Genomic DNA, 19,178 nt, shown 5'->3' with positions numbered 1-19,178 from the left:
GAATGAATCAATTTAGTGAGAAACTGAGCCTCTTTTGACAATCTGGAAGCCTTTGCCTGGAAGATTCCAAGTGAATGATTATAAACAGTGTCTAGGAGAGTGGTTTTCAAGGATGGTTACAAACATCCTATTTATGAAGTCCTCTACAGAGTGATTCAATTAAGTTCCTGTCCTCAAAAGCTTGTGAACTTATATGATTGATTGAGTATTTCGACTAGAGGAGAAACTAGTCATTTGTGTAGGAAGTTGGGATTTTTTTTAAAGTATGTTAATTTCCTACATACTAATATTTAATATTGTTATATTCTAGTTGTTCATGTAATTAGCCAAAAGGGAAGCAAAATTGCATAGACATAAAAGCAAAAAGCAAAATAATGTTTTTTAAATTTGTGTTTTATGTGTATAGAATCTGGAGTTATAAACAGTTGTAACTGTATGAATGCTGGGAATTGAATTTGGGTCCTCTGGAAGAGCATAGAGTACTCCAAACCACTGAGCCATCTCTCCAGCTCCAAAATCATGTTAACATTATATGGTTATATGCCTGACAAAACAGTGGCACCGAAATGGAAAATCTGTTATAAACAAAGCTTTTATAAATAATAGAAAAATATTAAAAATGGGAAAATGCAGTTACATCTCAGCTAATATGATTGCTATACAAGATGACCAATTTGAAAATAAGAATTGTGATACTCATTTTTACTAACACCAAATCCTATAAAATACCCTAGAGTAAATCAGCAATGCATCAAGCCTACTAAGTAAAACTTCAAGACCCTACTAAAAAGGTAGAAAGTAAGCCCAAGAAAATAGAAATACAGAATCTACTTTTTGGTGTGGAAGGTTTAACTCAAGAGATGTCAATTTAAGTTAATGTTAACAGAATCTCAATTCAAAAGGCAACACGAATTATAGTATTTGTAGGAAAGTGGAATCAAGAGTGATGATATTAAGCCTATAAAATACACAAGGTATAAATGATAAAAGCTTGAATAGTCAAAGCAGTTTGTTACTAATGTTACTAAGTTAATTTAACAGCTAATGGAATCATAGAGTTCACATAGTCAAAAGTGGCTTCCCTGGTCCACATGACTGCAGTTTCCTGCCTGGACTCCTTGCAGTAGCTGGCTAAGTAGCTGTCCTGTGGCTATACTTAGCTCTGCATAACCTGACCTCATCAAAGTAGTAAGAATGATTGTTTGGGGGCATGAAATGAAGCCAGGTATGGTGGTACATGTAATTCCAGTGCTCAGAGTGATACAGAGAGATGGCAAGTTCTGGCCAGCCTGAGGTATGTAGTAAGACCAAGTCTCAAAAAGGAAAAATGTGGGGGAGGGCATTCAAATAAAGGAACACCTCCATGAGAGCTCTGCTGTGGCACCTGTTTCACCGTACATACTAACCAGACACCTGTACTGGCTTCATGGCCTCCCTAACCTGGCCTTGAGTAATTTTAGGTAGTCTCTGAACCATGCTGGGTTCTCTGATGCATCTTGAATATACCCATATTCTACCTTAGAAGATATCTCCTCCAGAAATCTTGTTTCTTTGAATAGCTAAAGGCTAACTCCCCAACCTCCTTCAAGTCTTTGCTTAAGAGTCAAATTTCAGTACATTCCTTTGACTGTCCTTTGCTGTTGGATGGTCTGTATGTCAAATCTTTTGCTCTGATTGGTCAGTAAATAAAACACTGATTGGCCAGTGGCCAGGCAGGAAGTATAGGTGGGACTAACAGAGAGGAGAATTAAGGGAACAGGAAGGGAAAGAGAGACACTGCTAGCTGCCACCATGACAAGCAGCATGTGAAGATGCCGGTAAGCCACGAGCCACATGGCAAGGTATAGATTTATGGAAATGGATTAATTTAAGCTATAAGAACAGTTAGCAAGAAGCCTGCCGCAGCCATACAGTTTGTAAGCAATATAAGTCTCTGTGTTTACTTGGTTGGGTCTGAGCAGCGTTGGACTGGTGGATGACAGAGATTTGTCCTGACTGTGGGCCAGGCAGGAAAACTCGAGTTACAGTCCTTTTTCTCTCACTTGGTGTGGGTGATTGCCCTTACTCCCTCCTCCCATGTGGTGGTGTTTTCCTTCTCATACAACAGATCATTGGTGAGTTTTGTTTACTCACTAGTAGATTCTAGGTGGCTATATTATGTTGAATCAATTAATAAATTGCACAGGGAGAAAATTGGAAAAATAAAGGGTGTGTGTGTGTGTGTATATATATATATATATATATATATATGTAAAATAAATGCCTATACTTTTCAAGTGCTTGTAAGTGCATACTATACTTGCAGAAGAATAGCAGAAGCATTAATCATGGTTGACTTAGAGAAAGAGTTCAAAGAATAAGAGGAATGGTGCATTCAAAGCCACTAGAGCCTGAACCTGTTGCTTCTTTGTTAAAATATACAGTGTACAGTTGAGCCTAATTCTGGAATTAAAAATTCCTCTTAAAGTTGAGGCTCAGCTATTGAGCGCCTTCAAAAGTGTTTATTTGTTGAGCCACACAGGGTGTTCCGTATCTACTGTAAGCTCTTAAAGAAGCCCTGACAACGTCACAGCTTTCCAGTTCCTTTAGCTCTCTGTAGCTCATTGTCACTAATAGTCCTGAGCTATTTCCTTATAGATAATAGAACATCTGTTCAGTTTTATGTGGAGATTTTCTTCACTGTACAGCTTCTTAACATCATGCTAACTTCAGTGTTTCAGAGAGATCTTAACTATTAAAAACTAGCATATATATTCTAGACAAGGCCTCTCTACATAGTCGTGGCTGGCCTAGAGATCCCTATGTACAACAGGCTGACTTTGAACTCACAGAAATCCACTTGCCTCTGACTCCTGAGTGCTGGGGTAAAAGTATTAAAAGTGTATTACCATGCCCACCCAAATATTCTTAATTTAGAATTTATAGTATGAAGGCCAGCAGCATGTTTGAGTGGGTAAAGATGTTTGTCTCCAAGCCTGATGACCCCAGTTTGATCCTCCGAACTCACATGGTGGGAAGAGAGAACCAGGCCCTTTAAGTCATCCTTCAACTTTCACACATGTGCTGTGGCTCACACACACACAAAATATGTGAATGTAAACATTACAGATTACAGTTAGCAAATTGAATTGCCTACATTTTCATCTTTTTAAACTGAGAAATAACTTAGCAAATGAATGAAATTCACATATTGTGTGTATGAAAGTATATTTTTATTTGATTATATTCTTTTACTGCTTTAATTCTGGACCAGCGATTGCCCAGAACCACAGTTGAGAAATATTTTCTGAATGCTCACAATACTCAGTGAGGTGTCAGGCCAGAGGTACTGTGTAAGATACAAAGATAAATATACACTGCCTTCATGGGCCTTTATGATAGTCATGGCCACAGGTAACTATGACACATGTCAGAATGTAAAAAATCATTAAATGACAATGCTGGGCATAGTTGGAGCAGATAGTTGATATTAGTTTGGGAACTACAAAAATAATATGACATTTGAAAAGGGCTTTGTATACAGCTTCATTCTATGAGTTGAGAGGCAATGTTGTAGAGGTTGAAATTTCTGTGCAGATACTGCATAATCTTTTATCAAAGACAAGCCTAAGACCCTTATGCATAGGTGGTAAATATGTATTTGTAGAATGAATATTTATATTCCCCTTGATGGCATTTTCAAAAAGAAAATTATGTCATGCATTTTATCAATTGTAACATTAAAAGACATGAAAACCTTCCTAGCAATTAAGAAACTTTGGAAAAATTGCTGTATTAGATGATTGATATTTTTAACTCAGATTCTTTTGTTCAGTTTTTTTAAACATCTAGAAGATGTGATATGTCTTATTAGAATAGCACACAATGAGTTTTTATTATTCTAAAAAACCATCATCTGTTGTCTCACTTAATACTCATGAAAACTCAGGTGTTAGCTGCTCATATTCACATATTATAGATGGAGAGGCTGGGGTACAGAAAGCTTAAGAAATGTGCGTGTGTGTGTGTGTGTGTGTGTGTGTGTGTGTGTGTGTGTGTGTGTGTGTGTGTAGAGGTCTGTCTTAATGCCCAAATGCAATAGAATTCGTGTTTTTACACTGCAAAGATGGCTTTGTCATTTTCTATCACTCTGTTGTCATTCTCTGTTACTTAAAGTGAGGTTAGTGTTAGTTCAATCAGATGTGTTCATGTTGACTGCCTGCTACCCTGGGAGCATGTGAGATGGCATCATATGATCTTAATAAAGTGGTTATTAACTTGCAAGATTCTCATAACATTGCTAAGTTTTAAAACAATGAAATAATAGTCAGATACTAATGCCAAAGTGATAATATTATACAGTGCTCAAATTAGGCTCAGTTCCAACAAATAGTTAAAGTGTAGATTCTAAAACAAAATTAATATTTAGAAATAAACATTATTCATTGCCTGGATTTATTCATTTATATAGACGGCAGAATGTACACATAGGAAGAGGTGGTATAGAAGTGCCCTTGAGGAGGCGGACCAGCTCTACAGGCGTTCTCCTGAGCAAAGACTAGAGGTGTGCTGCCGATCAAAACGGGGTATGTGCAGTTTCTTTCTTACCATCCAGTCAGAACCCCTAGATGTATGTATTCTAAAACATGTTTGCACATTTAAAAATTCGTGTCTTTTCTTCAAATACAAATGTTGTTTCTGTTCATTGTAAAAGAATTTTCAAATGAATTAACAGCGATATCTTGTCCTCCAAAATTATTCTCCATGACTAAGCTCTGTTTAAACACAATCACTGTAATTAGTGTATCCTGGTATTTTATTTACTCTTAGACTTCATAGGCCATTATTTCAAAACATGTAATTCAAAAATTAGGAACCATAGATTTAAAATGTATTCCTAGTATGATAATTTTACATAGGTATGCTCGGTTTTGTATTATTATTATTTTTTTTGACAATACAGTGTTTTCAAAATGCTTGATTTTAAAATAAGTTAAAAGCAGGGGTGAGCTATATACTCACAATTTAAAAATTGTTTTTATTCTATTTTTCATTATCTATTATGGACACACCATGGTGTGCTTGTGGAAGTCAGAGAACAACTTGAGAGAATCAGTTAACTTATTTATCAGTTGGTTCCTAAGGATCAATCCAACTCAGGTCAAAAGGCAAGCGTCTTTACTGGCTGAACCATGTCATAGGTTCACAAGCATTTTTTAATTAAAATTATTTTCTCCTCATACATAACTGCATATTACGTTTATGAAAATCCCTCCTGGCTCATCTGATCGAACTCCTTCCAGGTCTCTCCTTCCCATTTTCCTCCCAACTTCATGGTATCTATCTATCTATCTATCTATCTATCTATCTATCTATCTATCTATCTATCTATCTATCTATCTATCTATCTACTCAGTCAGTCAGTGTTGCCCACATGCACAGAGATTTAGGGCTATCCATTGTAGCATTAGCAACATACTAGGGTCTCTGTCCCTGACAAAAACTAACTTTATCTCCCCTGGCATCTGTCAGCTACCTGTAGCTTCTCAACTAGGAGTAGGGCCTTGTGATCAACCCACTTCATGCTAGGTTGACCTTGTGCAGGTTCACAGCTGTTTATGAGTACAGCTGCTTGTCACATCCAGAAGACACTGTTTTGTAACAGCCCTCTTAAAATCTTTCTGCCTCTGCCCCCTTGGCCATTATGTTCTCAGAACTTTGGGGGAGGAGCAGTGACATAGATGTCTCATTTAGGGATAAGGAGTCCACGGTAGTTACTCTTTACATCATTTTTGTTCTTTCTGTTAACTTAAGTCTATTGCAAAAAGGAGCTTCTCTAATGATGGAGGACTGAGCTGGACTACCTATGGGTGGAAGTGTTTAGGAGGCAGTTAGATTCTGTATCAGTTTAGCAAGACGGCAGTAGTAGGTTCTCCCCTAGGATCTATGACCCCTCAAGCTGCAAGTTTTGGGCCAGGTTTACTGTACCAGGTGTGAGTTTCCTTCTGTTGATCAGTCCTTAAATCCAATTAGATAGCTGTTTGTTATGCCTTAAGACATTCGTGCTGCAATTATGCCAAAGGAAGGGTATAACTTGCCAGAGGAGCCCATAGGTTCACAACTGGGCAAGACTGTTGGTACCTTTTATCTCACAGCCTAGCACCTCATAGCCTAGGAAAAGCTGGCCTTAAGGAGGGAGGCTTCTAGATTGATACCAGCCTGTGACCAAAGCATGTGGCATTTTCTGCCATAGGTTCTTACCATCAACTTCTGGTGAGCAACCAAGGGCAGTGGCAATACCTCCTCAAACTACTTTAAAAATTATATTACAAGCATAATTCTAATGCTTTCAAGCTTAATCTAGTGTTCATTATACATTATATTAAATACATCAGGTATTTTTACTATACATCGGGTCATTTTCAGGAAATGTTCTTGAATCATAGATGTTATGGTTTATATGCATAGCCTTTAAACTCACTCATGTGAGGGCTCAGTTGGCATGGCACACTTAACTTAAGATTATGGTTGTCCCATAAAATAATTATAATAAACTCAAATATGTTTTAAAATATTTTTTGTCCAGTGATTGCAGTAATTTTATACTCTCCACAGACTTGTGTCTATTACCTTAAGTTTGAAAGCAGGGTCCTTTGTAGGAAGATCAGACCTTCACCTGAACCCTACAGTAATCATGAAGCTTTTTCTCCATTGGAAAAACTTCATGTATATGCTCAGTAAATTTGTGTGGGAAGCTAAACCACCTAAGTTTAGGTTTTAAAGTGATCCAGTTCACTATCAGACCAGAAGAGACACTGACTTCTGCAGACATGACTCATTTCTTACACTGAAAATGCCATTTGCCAGCAGCACAGGTCCAACTCGATGTGTTGTCAAAGTACAGCTCTATCCGTGTGCAGTCAGTTTTCTTGTTCAACCACACAGGCTTCGAAACATTTCATCCTTAAATAACATAGTCACTTAACGGAAGGAGGATTGCATCTCTTCCACTAGCACTACCGTGCTCTCTTGGTGGGATGGACTGTCTTGGTCATCAGTATGCTGGGTACTTGTCTCCTGCTCTTTGACATTTCCCCTGTCCCAAGAGCCTCAGAACAATAATTCTCTGGTTGGTTCTGTAGCAAAAATGAACTCTCTTACTAAAAGTCTCATGACTTTTATATGCAGAATTTGATGTAATTCAGCCTGACTTTTGAGAGCCATGACCTTAGGACTCCTTTTTGTCCTTGAAGTAGCCAGTGCAGGAGGTAGAGACAGATATCTAAGGGTTATGTCTTTGCCAACACAGGATTGCTTTTCTAAACCTGCAGCCTCAACTCAAAAATAGTTGATTCAATCTCTGATTTTCCTTAGCACCCAGTGTGGAGTTGGGTATAGTAGTATTTAGCTTCTTATTGTATCCAGAAACAGTTTTCAGAGGTAAGCCAACATTTAGGTATTTCACTATGGGGAAGTAGCTTAGAGGCCACTTGGGAGACTTTCCTCTGACAGTTTATACTCCAACCTAGAACTAATTACTTTAAATAGTCAATGTTCTTTTGATTTGTAACAATTGGCACTCTATAGTTTTTGATGCAGCTTCTTTATCTAAAATGTGCATGGTCATTAGATGATATGTATAAAGGACTCCGACAGTGAATTTAAGGTTCTGATTTAATTGCCCCCTTTGTTGTTTGTTTTATTTAACTAACACTCCAACTTAGTAATTCTTTTGCTGAAGCTTGAAAACTTGATGATTGTCTCCTCTTTCTCTCCCCCCCTCTCTCTGTCTATCTGTCTCTCTCTCTCTGTCTCTCTGTTTCTGTCTCTCTCTCTCTCTCTCTCTGTGTGTGTGTGTGTGTGTGTGTGTGTGTGTGTGTGTGTGTGTGTGTGTGTGTGAGTAAATCAAATACCAAAAGACTCGCATTTGCTAGGCACTACCTAGCAACTACAAACACTACCAGTTCGCTACCTGCTTAGCCCTGTGCTCTACGTTTGGAGTGGATTTGCCTATTTCTAACTTTTCCCCAAGAATTACTCATGTTTTTACAAAATAGACTTCCATGTTTAGAGCACCTTGGGTTCACAAAAATTGGGTGTAAGTACAGTTTCCATATACCTTCTGTCCACTCGGAATTCAGTCTCTCTCCCAGTTACACCCCACACTATGTGATTTGTTGTAATTAGTGAACTTACCTTGACACATCCTTGTTACCTCCAGAGTTCATCGTGTACCTGAGGGTTCACTCCAGGTTCACACTCTGTGTTTTGACAGGTGTAATCTCATGTGTCCATCATTGTCCTACTGCACACGATAATTTCATGGCCTTAAAAATCCTGGTGTCCTAGCTATTCATCTCTTCTCCCTGCCAACACTCAGCCACTCTCTCCATTGAGACTGTCCTATCACTGTCTCCACAAATTTGCCTTTTCCAGAATGTCTCATGATTGGAATCATAAGTAAATCACCCTTCCACATTGGCTTCCTTCCTATAGTAACATACACTTGTTTCGTCTTTGCATGAGTCTGTAGCTCATTCCTTTTAGTGCGGAGTAATATTCTACTTGTGTACATACTACAATTTCCATCATTCATCTACCTAGAAACACCAGGATTGCTTCAAGTCTCAGTAATTACTGGCAAATGTCATTTTTGGTGGCCATGAAACTTCAACCCCCTTTAATAAATAATAAGAAGCATGATTGCTGATACTGTGTTGAAGACATGCTGTTTTCAATGTTGTGTTAGCAGTGACTGAGAATCCCTGTTGCTCTGCATACTCTCAGCACTGTGTTACAATTGACATTCTCTAAAGTGGGTGTCATCTCAGGAGGTTTTTGAGGGCCCTGGTTTTCACTGGTGCTCAATACTGTCATATCCATATTTGTTCCTTTGTGTTTTCTTTGCTGAAGTGTCTTTTCAGGTCTTTTGGCCATTGGTTATTTATTTATATGGCAGTCTTCCAGCCTTAGCCTCCAAATGCAGGGGTTATAGGAATGCAGCACCATGCCCAGCCAACCTAACCTTCCTCCCACCCCTCCCTTCCTTTTTTATTTCTTGTCTTTCTTCACTTTGGTTAGTTTCTCTTAATATAGTCTCAAGCCTAGATCTTCATTCCCTAGGCTGCATCCTCTTTACTGATCAAGCAACAAAGTCATTCTTCATCCTGTTACGGTGACTTCCATCCTTTTTGACTTAGAAGTTTCATGTTTCTATGTATCACCATCTGCTTTTGCTGTTTTAGCTTTTAACATTAGATTTCTTAGCATGATAAACATAATTATTTCACATTAGTCATCTGATAACTCTACCACATCGACCATATAGGTTCTATCTGTCTGATCTATCTATCCATTTCTCAATCTCTCTTCAAAGTTGTTAATTTTTTTACCTTTAGCATGACCTATAATCTTTTATTGAAAGGTGAGTGTGGTATACTGTTTAACAGGAACTTTAAGCTTGGCCTTTAGTCAGCTGGATAGTGCTCAGGTGTGGGGGTTGAGGGAGCATTCTGTAGTCCTAGTATTACGTCTCAGTTCTAGGCTGTGAACTTGACAAGACCCCTCCCCATGTTTCTTATTTATTCATTACATTGTAGAGGACAACTACAGTTGGCTACAGTTGTGTATTTTACTCCCCCCACAATGAGTAAGGCTCTGAAAAAATTCAAATGCTTTGGACAGTAGTAAGATAGCTTCTTTAGTGGGCAGATCTTGTTAAGAACTCTGGGTGAGTTTTCTCCAGCTTTCTCCATGAGAACTTGGTGGAACTTCCTCCACGAGCAAGAACTCACAGAAGAGTTCCAGGTCTCCTACCCTGCCCATGATGGGTTTTGTTTCACAGCTTTGTCCACATTTAGTCTCCAGGGCTGTGCCAATTAAGGTTCAGATTTTCTTATCCCTAGACTGATTGTCATGTAACATTCTGTCTACATGTTTCTGCTCAGGTAAATCCTAATTCTCTACATTGATCTGTTTCTCCCAGATTTGGGAGCAAAAGTATGCCCCAAGAAACTCTCTTCTTTCGTGTATCTAATTATGGATTTTCAGTTAGCCTTTAACATAATGAGATGTAGCAACTTTTACGTTCCTTATGTACCTGACCAGAAGCTGGCCTGTCTTTCACCTTTGGAAGAAGGCACTTTCAGCTGCCACACTTGAAGAAGCTGAGAGTCACAATTTTATGAAGGTCATGGATGGTATTAAACAGCCACTGCATATAAACTTCATTATTAACTTTGATGACTAGCCCAATTTTGCATAATGTTTAGACATATGCAAAAATCAGAAAAAGGTGGAGATTTCTCCTAGTTGGAGGAGTTGCCTGTAATAGTGAATAAATAGTCTGTGTGTTCTTAAATGAAGGAAAATGGTGTTTGTTGGAGGAGGGTTATCATAAGCATTAGGGGATACAGGAAAGAGGGCATTTCACATGTGTAAGCCAGTGGTACATATAAATACAACATACTTCCCTGGGTGTTTGTTTTCTGCCAGTTCTTAATATTCTTTGATAACTTCATACATGTGTACAATGGTACATGACACATACATTCCCTATTTCCCCCTCCAACTACTCCTGTATGTCCCAACATCTCCCTCCTTTAACATGTTTCCTTTAATTGCCCACTATGTCCAATTAGTGCTGCCCATAAGTGCATGAGTGTAGGCATCCATGGGGCATAGGAAACTTCCCAGTGGCCACATATTCAGAGAAGAATGATTCTCTGTCAGGTTTTTACCAACATATGCACATACATTCTGTAGTCCTAATATTAGGACTCCATGTATATTGTATATACCAAAATAATATCCTGGAATATTTTCCATGAGCTAGTTTGCTACTAAATATTCTGGTTTCAGTGGTAGTCTGAGGAATGGTACCAATGTCCGCTTTCTTGTGGAATCTTAGCTGATGCAGTTCTGGTACCTCAGTGGTCCCAAATGGAAGCAACAGACACCCTGGGCAGAATAGGGGCTTGTAATCAAATGGGTCTACTCTGCCAATGCAACCACAGGCAGTGTGCTGGGGTATTGATTTCCTCAGTTGTACAAGGAAGATGGACTGCATGCCTTTCAATGTTATATACAGTTTATATGATACTCTTATCCACTATCCAGCATATAACAGGTATGCAAGTAGAGATACCATGGACTTAATTCTAGAGTCTATGTACTGTAGAATGCACAGACTGATCAGAAACCAGAAATTAGGCAGACTGGATGCTAGCTAATAAAATTTAAAGGACATTCATCAGATAAGAGTTCCTTCTTGATTTTATGGCTTTTGGATTACTGAGCTGTACTCAACTCTGAGGAGGTAAATTTATTAGTATTTAGTTCAAAGGGCCACTGAAACAGTCCTGTTACTAATGTGTGATAAAGTAGAAAACTCTAGTTTTGTACTTGTATACCTATTTGAACAGAAGGATGAGTTCTTTTTTAAAGTAGACATATTGTATTATCTTACAGATAGAGCCAAAGCAGGTGCTAAAGCTGCTGTGGTGGCCAAGAAAAGGGTAAGACCATGTTTCAAAGTTAACTTCAAATTCTGTTTTTCAAAGAAAGATAAATTACTAAAAAGAAAAATCATATGTAATCTGACTTTTTATTCTAAAGTTTAGTTGAGTATGCATTTGCTTTCTTAGGCTGACCATAAACAATATTTGTGATGATTTCCGTTAATTTTATGGAATTAGGGCAATAGAAACACAAATGGACAAAGGAGCAAATACTTTTATTTAAATCATATTTCACATATACACTCATAACAATATATATTGTGTTACTGTAACACATGAGAAAATTAATTTTCTTCTAGAAAGTTTAAACAATTAAAGTCTATAACTTAATATGACTTAAACTTAAGTAGAGAAAAACATTGAACAACTAAATAAAGTTCCAGATAGAATATTTTCATGGAAGCTTTAAAACCAAGTACATTTACAAAATACATTATTTTGAATATTATATGTGGAGTAGTGTTGAACTCTGTTTACTGTGCAAAATATGATTAAGATATTGGCAATCTCAGATGACAGTGTCCAATTAAAGGACATCCCTGAAGTAGAAAATGAGAGGTTGCTTAAACGTACACTTGGACACATAATGCATCAGTGACATAAGAAATAAAAAAGAAGAGCCTGTGATGTGATTGCCTGGGTTCATGGCTGAGCTCAGGGAAGGGCAGATCAGAGATGGCCAGGTGGACTCTGGTAGGGTTATTCTGCATGAGTCTAGAGATCATTTGTCTATGAAAGATCAGATTTTGATTTTTCATCATTGTTCATGGTTTGCTTTTTGTCTTTAGGCAGGGTCTTGGTAGGTAACTCAGGCTGGCCCCAGACTCACTGGCCTGGAACTCCTGCTTCTTATTCTTTAGTGCTGGAATTATAGGGGTGTAATACCTCATCCAGTTACATTTTAAAATTTTTATCCTTTTGCTTTTGGGCCTATAAGAGGGATCTTGTCTTTGCATGTAAAGCAAGTCTGCTACTTCTGTGCAGGAAGGAGTTTGGTGTCCCAGAAGACAAAGCTGTCATCTGTAAGAATGCAGGGCAGGTCCTGTGTGCGCACTGTGGGTTGGCAGAGTGTGTAAGGCAGTGCAGCCTTGCCACTGCATGTGTGGACAGAATTAGTTATTTCAGTGTCTTCTAATGCACATATAGAATCAAAGGTTATAAAGACATTAACTATTTCTGTATATAATTTACATTTAGCATTATCCCCAGAAGGGCAACATTAGACTTAGGAAAATGCTACTCATTATAAATATGAGTGAAAAAATGAAACACATTATCTCATACAACTAACTAGTAAAATGTCTTGAAAACATGGATAAGTACATAAAACTTATTTGATATTGAAAATATAAATTTAGTGTGAGGCTCTACAGCTTCTGTTCAGATGCCTTGGGACTGGTTCATTTTAGTGTGTGATGTTTTTACTTATTTGCAGGTTTTAATAATAAATCTTATAAAATTAAAACATTATTGATAAAAACAAATGATAAAAGTAAACCAGGAGAAAAATGTAATGTCTGTCTCAAAAGGCCAAATGAGTCAATTCCTACTTTCCCAGTGCTCTGACTCCTCCATCCACTTTTCCTGATGAGGATTGCAAGCTGGGCTCTGGGGTGGACCTCTGGTTAGTTCCATGTTGCAGACTCCCCTTACAGGACTGGCAGGGAGTATTTCCCATGCTACCAGGGACATACTTCCTCTGAGCAGCTGTCAGCCCCTGCATGGTCGTGATGCTAGTGCTTGCTCAGCACATATGATGAATATATCATTTCCTCCTCCTCCTGTTTCTCAAGCCTGTTGAAATAGGTAGGCTGGGCTCTTTCTAAGGCCCTTTCAGGTGGAAAACCTTATAAGCTGAGGCTCACAGGTGTCTGTGACAGCTTCAAGATCTCACTGGGTTCCATCCCCAGGTATCCAGAGGCTCACCCCAGGCCCTTTCCATTAATCTGCTCTATACAACCAGACCCAGGAAAGATGCCATTTTTGTCTATTGACAGCTTTTAAAACTTTTATTTTTCTCCAAAACTCCCCTTTATAAAAGCATAAATCACAGACAAGCAAAGAAGAAATACTTGTTCAAGCAAAATTGGAGATATTAGGAATTTTTGTAGGTACTTTGGGTTATATTAGTTTTAAAGAATACAAGGAAGTTTATTGGGAAGAGCCTGGAGCATTAGATACACTGAATTGCATGGAACAGATTGTGCATGAAGTGCCTAACACTTGGACTGACTTGTGGATGGCCAAACTTCAAATGTACATATTGTACTAATAAAATAGTACTGAAACTTCTTATATTACATCAACAGACAAAGTGCTTAGAAGTGTTATTATGGAAGGAGAAACTAACATAGACTAGACATTATTCGTGAAGTTATTGAAAGGTTTGCTTTCCTCAATATACTGTAACATTTTCAACTACATATTCAACTGGATCAAATGCAGGTCATCAGTCAGGCTTGGCAGCAAGCATCTTTACCCACTGGCCCATCTCACTGTCCCCGAGTACTTCTTTCTCAAACTCTGGCTCCCTTTAGATATCCTCAATTTCATCTTCGTCACTATCATTTCCATTTTAATTATTGTTACTTATTTTTCATATATTTATTAGACATCATATTTCTTCAGAAAACTTTATCTGTATCTTTACCCACTTCCCCTCTCCCTGTGATTTATATTATTTGTATCAATAGTTTATCAGTGTGTTATTAGTTTTTCAATTGTTCATCAAAACAGTTAGCAGTTCAGGTAATTTTCTTGTCTTGGAATCTCCAGGCTTTTGTGACCTGCTTTGAAATATTGTCACTTCATTTGCACAAACCACAATTTGTGCTTGACTTTGTTTTTCTTCTTTTGCTCTAGCCACAATGAGGAGGCACACACCAGTACAGCTTCCTCTGCTGCCTCATGTCCAGACCACTTCCTTTAGGACAATTAGAGAGTCCTGGGGAAATGCCATGTTGTTCTTTCTCACCAGCAAATGCCACAGCTGTCACCAACAAATAGCATAACAAAGATGGCTTTGCCAGTTTGTCATATTTTGTTGTTCTAATTTGCATTTCTCCAAAGTTAGTTGCTTTTGACTTCTTAGTATTTTTTATACAAATTTACATGAACTATCTGTTCATTAGCAATAAAGGTATTCACTTTTTCTCAGATTTTGCTCTATTGTATCACATGCTTTTCCTTCCTAGAAGTGTAAATAGTGAACCTTTGTATGTGGACACGTGTGCTCTCAACTTTGATTACTACACTATTAAAATGCATTGGGGATAGCATGGTGGGAAGGATAGCAGTGGCACCTAGAGTTAAACTATGAGTTACAAATTCCAAGTCTTATCACTTGCTGGCCGAGTGAGCCATATTTGCTGCTTAATTCTCTAATCTTCCAGTTTCTTCTTACATGAGAATAAGAGTATTGTAGAGCAGTTTCTCTGACTGTGTTACCATCCAGTGGTTTGAGTGAGGATAATGCTTCATAGATGCTAGCTGCTAAGGGAACACGAATTTATTTCACATGTTGTGTGAACACAGGGTACAAAACGCTATCTGCAGCTTCCTAATCAGCTATCCCAAAGCTCTGATTGGATTGTAAGCAGTTTTTTCATTCTTCACTTTCATAACCTGTCTTCCTTTTAACACAGGCATTTGATATGTTAAAATATCTATTTCCATATCTATTCTTTATATTCATTAAGCAAGTTCCAAACTGCTTTATTCTCTCTGTCTTTTCTTGGATATGTGAACTAATAGTGACCCTTTATTACCCCAGTTTTTCAAAAACTTTTATTATTCTTGCCTGTTGACTTTTCAGATGAACCTTAAAATTATTTTGCCAAGAATTAGTAAGAGGAATCCTATTGAGATGGTGATTGGTATTGTAGAAAAATTGTATGTGCTAATTATGGAGAAAGTGTGTTTACTGTACCAAACCCATTAGTGTAGAAACTAAGTTGTCTCATTCAGCTTTCTCTAGTTTCCAACGAATAGTGTTATACTCCTAATTAACTTGAAACCACCTAAGTTTTACTGGTTGGAAAGAATTTCCTTTTCACTTTATCTCCTCTACCAATGTCTTTTCTTTCTTTTGTCTTTGTTTACACACAGACATTAGGCATGTGGTTATTTTTCCTAATGCTTAATACCAAGAATTTAACTTGAATAATTAGAGAAAAAAAAGCCAATGATCATTCTCTTGTGATACACACATAATGAAATATTTAGGCTATGCATTTCCTGATGAAGAAAATTCTCCAAACCTGTTACAGAAGTTCTCCCTAAAAATCAGACACTCTGCATCAGCCTGGTTAGTAAGACAACCTGGAATACTTCATGACTATATCCCTGGCCCTGCATGGGACTTGCTAAGCTCATAGTTGTTAATGTGGAATCTGTGCACTACAACTCACTGCATTTACTTAGCTTTCTGTGAATCTCCCCACCAGAGACAAGTATCATGACCAGTACTCACTGCTGGCATCCAGTCTCAGCCAGAGGGAGATCTCCAGATGAGCAGCACCAAACAGTGAGCCCGTGCAGGCACAGTCAGCCTTTAAACCTTGCTCAGTTTTTTGATTGTTATACTTGGTGCACAGTGTACACTTTTCCATAGATCATTGTTTCCTAAGCTTTGCTAATTGGGGTGTCCTGTCACTATTTTATTCTGTATTATTGCTTACTATAATTTTCTTTTAGTTATTAAAGGACAATTTTTCAACAAATTGAGTTTGAAGATCTAATTGTGTTTCATTAATGATCCTTAAGACAGTCAGCATGTCATCTGTGTGTGACAGAATGATCCCACTAGTCTCCCAGTCTGGTCAGCCCCAGACTCCAAAAGTTGTCTTCCTTGTGGTTAAGCCGAGGGGGCTTCTTCAGCATGCTATATGGCTCCTCTCACAGGTGATGCCACACCTGCTGGTTTGATCTATTCTTTGGAGGCTAGTGAAGGAACTCAGTCCACAAAAAATGGTCACTCTGGAATTTTTTTTAACCTTTGATTGATCTTTAATTTATTTTTAATTTTTATTGAGTTGTAATTTATACACAAGGTGTAGCTTAGCAGTCTAAAGTTTGCTTGTGTAGTCAAAAAAGGCTAGAAGATAGGCAGTAAAAGAGATCCAGATGGAGAAAACCTCTAAACATAAGAAGAAGAGTATGGACAGTCATAGAAAGAAAGAAATAGTTTAAAAAATAATGTCTTTAAAGAGAGAGAGTAAGGGTAATATAAAAGAAAAAAGCCACGTAAGGTGGGAGATAAACAGGGAGTCTGAATCCTGTATAGTATTGTGTTGATTTGAATTTTTTGATTGCTGATGGGCAAGAGACAGTTGCAGACAGACATGGGATTGTGGACAGGACTGCAAAATTGAATCAACCTCGATATTTTAAGGCTATCTTAACTTTAAAAAATAATTCAAAAAATGCATTTGTTAAAGGGGAATCAAAAATGCTTTGGAGAAGGGGTTTTGCTTTTGTTCCCACAGGAGATGAGAGACTGTGAATTTCTTCAGGAATGAGATGAATAAGGTTTGATAAGGGGAGACCTTCTGAATCTTGAAGGTGGTATCTATCAACAAATATTATGGCTGGTCTTCCCAGGACTTGGCCATTATCTCAAATTATCCCAGGGACCCTCAAAGATGCTTCACCCACAGACAACAGGAAGCAGTCTAGAGAAAATGACATTCACATTCCCAATAAATGGTGTGGGTGGCTGTTGGTTATTTGGGGGATTATGGATGTTTGTTATAAGTTAGAGGAATATAAGAATATAGGATAAAAAGACAACTTTTATTTTTATAGTTTTTAGAGACAGGGTTTCTCTGTGTAGCTTTGGTGCCTTTCCTAGAACTCACTCTGTAGCCCATGCTGGCCTTGAATTCACAGAGATCCACCTGCCTCTGCTTCCCACATGCTGGGATTAAAGGTGTGCGCCATCATTGCCCAGCAATATTAATCTCAGATATTTTGCATTGGTGTGGATTTTAGAATGTTGATACAAATTTAAAGTTAATTTTGTTACACTGTATATGTTTCTACTCTTGTTTGGGGTATTGTGCTTATGCAGCTCATTTAAAAATGCAATGTATAGTTAAGTAATGAGGTTAGTAGTTAATCTATAATAATCAAACTTGTAGTCATATGTTTTCAAGGTAAAATAGGTATATTTTAGATAGATAGATGATTTTCTTTTTTTTCCAGTTCTTTTTTTTATTAAGAAATTTTCTATTCATTTTACATACCAACCACAGATCCCCCTCTCCTCCCTCCTCCCAGCCTTCCCCCACAATCCACCCCCTCATTCCCACCTCCTCCAGTGAAAGTCTTCCCATGGGGAATCAGCAGAGCCTGGTACATTCAGTTGAGGCAGGTCCAAGCCCCTTCTCCCGGCACCAAAGCTGAGCAAAGTGTCCCACCATAGGTACTAGGCTCCAAAAAGCCCTCTCATGCACCGGGGATGGATGCCCCCTAAACAGTTCAAGCTAAAAACTGTCTCGCCTATCCAGAGGGCCTAGTCCAGTACCATGGGGGCTCCTCAGCTATTGGTCCACAGTTCATGTGTTTCCACTAATTTGGCTGGCCATCTTTGTATATTTTCCCATCATGATCTTGATGTCCCTTGCTCATAGATTCCCTCCTCTCTCTCATTGATTGAACTCCTGGAGCTCGGCTTGGCACCTGGCCATGGATATCTGCATCTTCCTCTATCAGTCACTGGATGGAGGACTCTATGATGACAGTTAGGGTATTCACTAATCTGATTACTGGAGTAGGCCAGTTCAGGCATCCTCTCGACTATTGCTAGTAGTCTAAGGTAGGGTCATCCTGTGGATTCCTGGGAACTTCCGTAGCACCCTGTTTCTCCCTATTTCCATGATATCTTCATTTATCATGGTATCTCTTTCCTTGCTTTCCAACTCTGTCCCTATTCCAGCTCAAACCTCCTGCAACTCTATGTTCTCATCCCCCATTCCTTGCCCTCCATTACCCCCCCTCTCACTTCCAGTTTGCTAAAGTAGATGTCATCTATTTCTCCTTTGCTGGGTAATCTATGCATATTTCTTAGGGTCCTCTTTGTTAGATAGCTTCTCTGGAGTTGTGGGTTGTAGTTTGGTTATCCTTTGTGTTACATCTAGTATCCACTTATGGGTGAGTACATACTGTGTTTGCCCTTCTGAGTCTGGGTTACCTCACTCAGGATGATATTTTCTAGTTACATCCTGCAAATTTCATGATATTTTTTACTGCTGAGTAGTACTCCATTGTGTATATGTGCCACATTTTCTTTATCCATTCTTTGGTTTAGGAGCATCTAGGTTGTTTCCAGGTTCTGGCTATTACAAATAATGCTGCTATGAACATAGTTGTGGTATGAGTGACCATAACTTGGGTATGTGCCCAAGAGTGTTATAGCTGGGTCTTGAGGAAGACTTATTCTCAATTTTCTGAAAAACTACCATACTGATTTCCAGAGTGGCTGTACAAGTTTGCATTCCCACCAACAGTGGAGGAGTGTTCCCCTTGTTCCACATCCTCTCCGACATAAGATGTCATCAGGGGTTTTGATCATAGCCATTCTAACAGGTGTAAGATGGTATCTCAGAGTCGTTTTGATTTGCATTTCCCTAATGAATAAGGATGTTGAGCAATTCCTTAAATGTCTTTCTGCCATTTGAG

The 19,178-nt window shown here is 38.3% G+C and overlaps 1 protein-coding gene across 7 annotated transcripts in view; it reads left to right on the top strand.

Moving 5' to 3' along the window:
• The window catches only part of Zcwpw2 (zinc finger CW-type and PWWP domain containing 2), a 119,548-nt gene that overhangs the window by 42,011 nt on the left and 58,359 nt on the right, over window positions 1-19,178 (top strand). For 3 of the 7 annotated variants that reach the window (XM_076577304.1, XM_042281914.2, XM_076577303.1), the window contains exons 3-4: window positions 4,451-4,565; window positions 11,449-11,495. The exons of 1 other annotated variant lie outside the window; for it this stretch is intronic. In XM_076577304.1, coding sequence (XP_076433419.1) covers window positions 4,451-4,565; window positions 11,449-11,495 — 162 coding nt within the window. The remainder of the gene's footprint in view (window positions 1-4,450; window positions 4,566-11,448; window positions 11,496-19,178) is intronic. 3 more of the 7 variants (XM_042281916.2, XM_076577302.1, XM_042281917.2) reach the window with 2 other exon arrangements.

Source organism: Peromyscus maniculatus, chromosome 7, assembly GCF_049852395.1.
Source record: "Peromyscus maniculatus bairdii isolate BWxNUB_F1_BW_parent chromosome 7, HU_Pman_BW_mat_3.1, whole genome shotgun sequence".
In the NCBI taxonomy this organism is placed as follows: domain Eukaryota; kingdom Metazoa; phylum Chordata; class Mammalia; order Rodentia; family Cricetidae; genus Peromyscus; species Peromyscus maniculatus.
The sequence above is the reverse complement of the archived record's forward strand: the minus strand, read 5'-3'. Positions and strand labels throughout refer to the sequence as shown.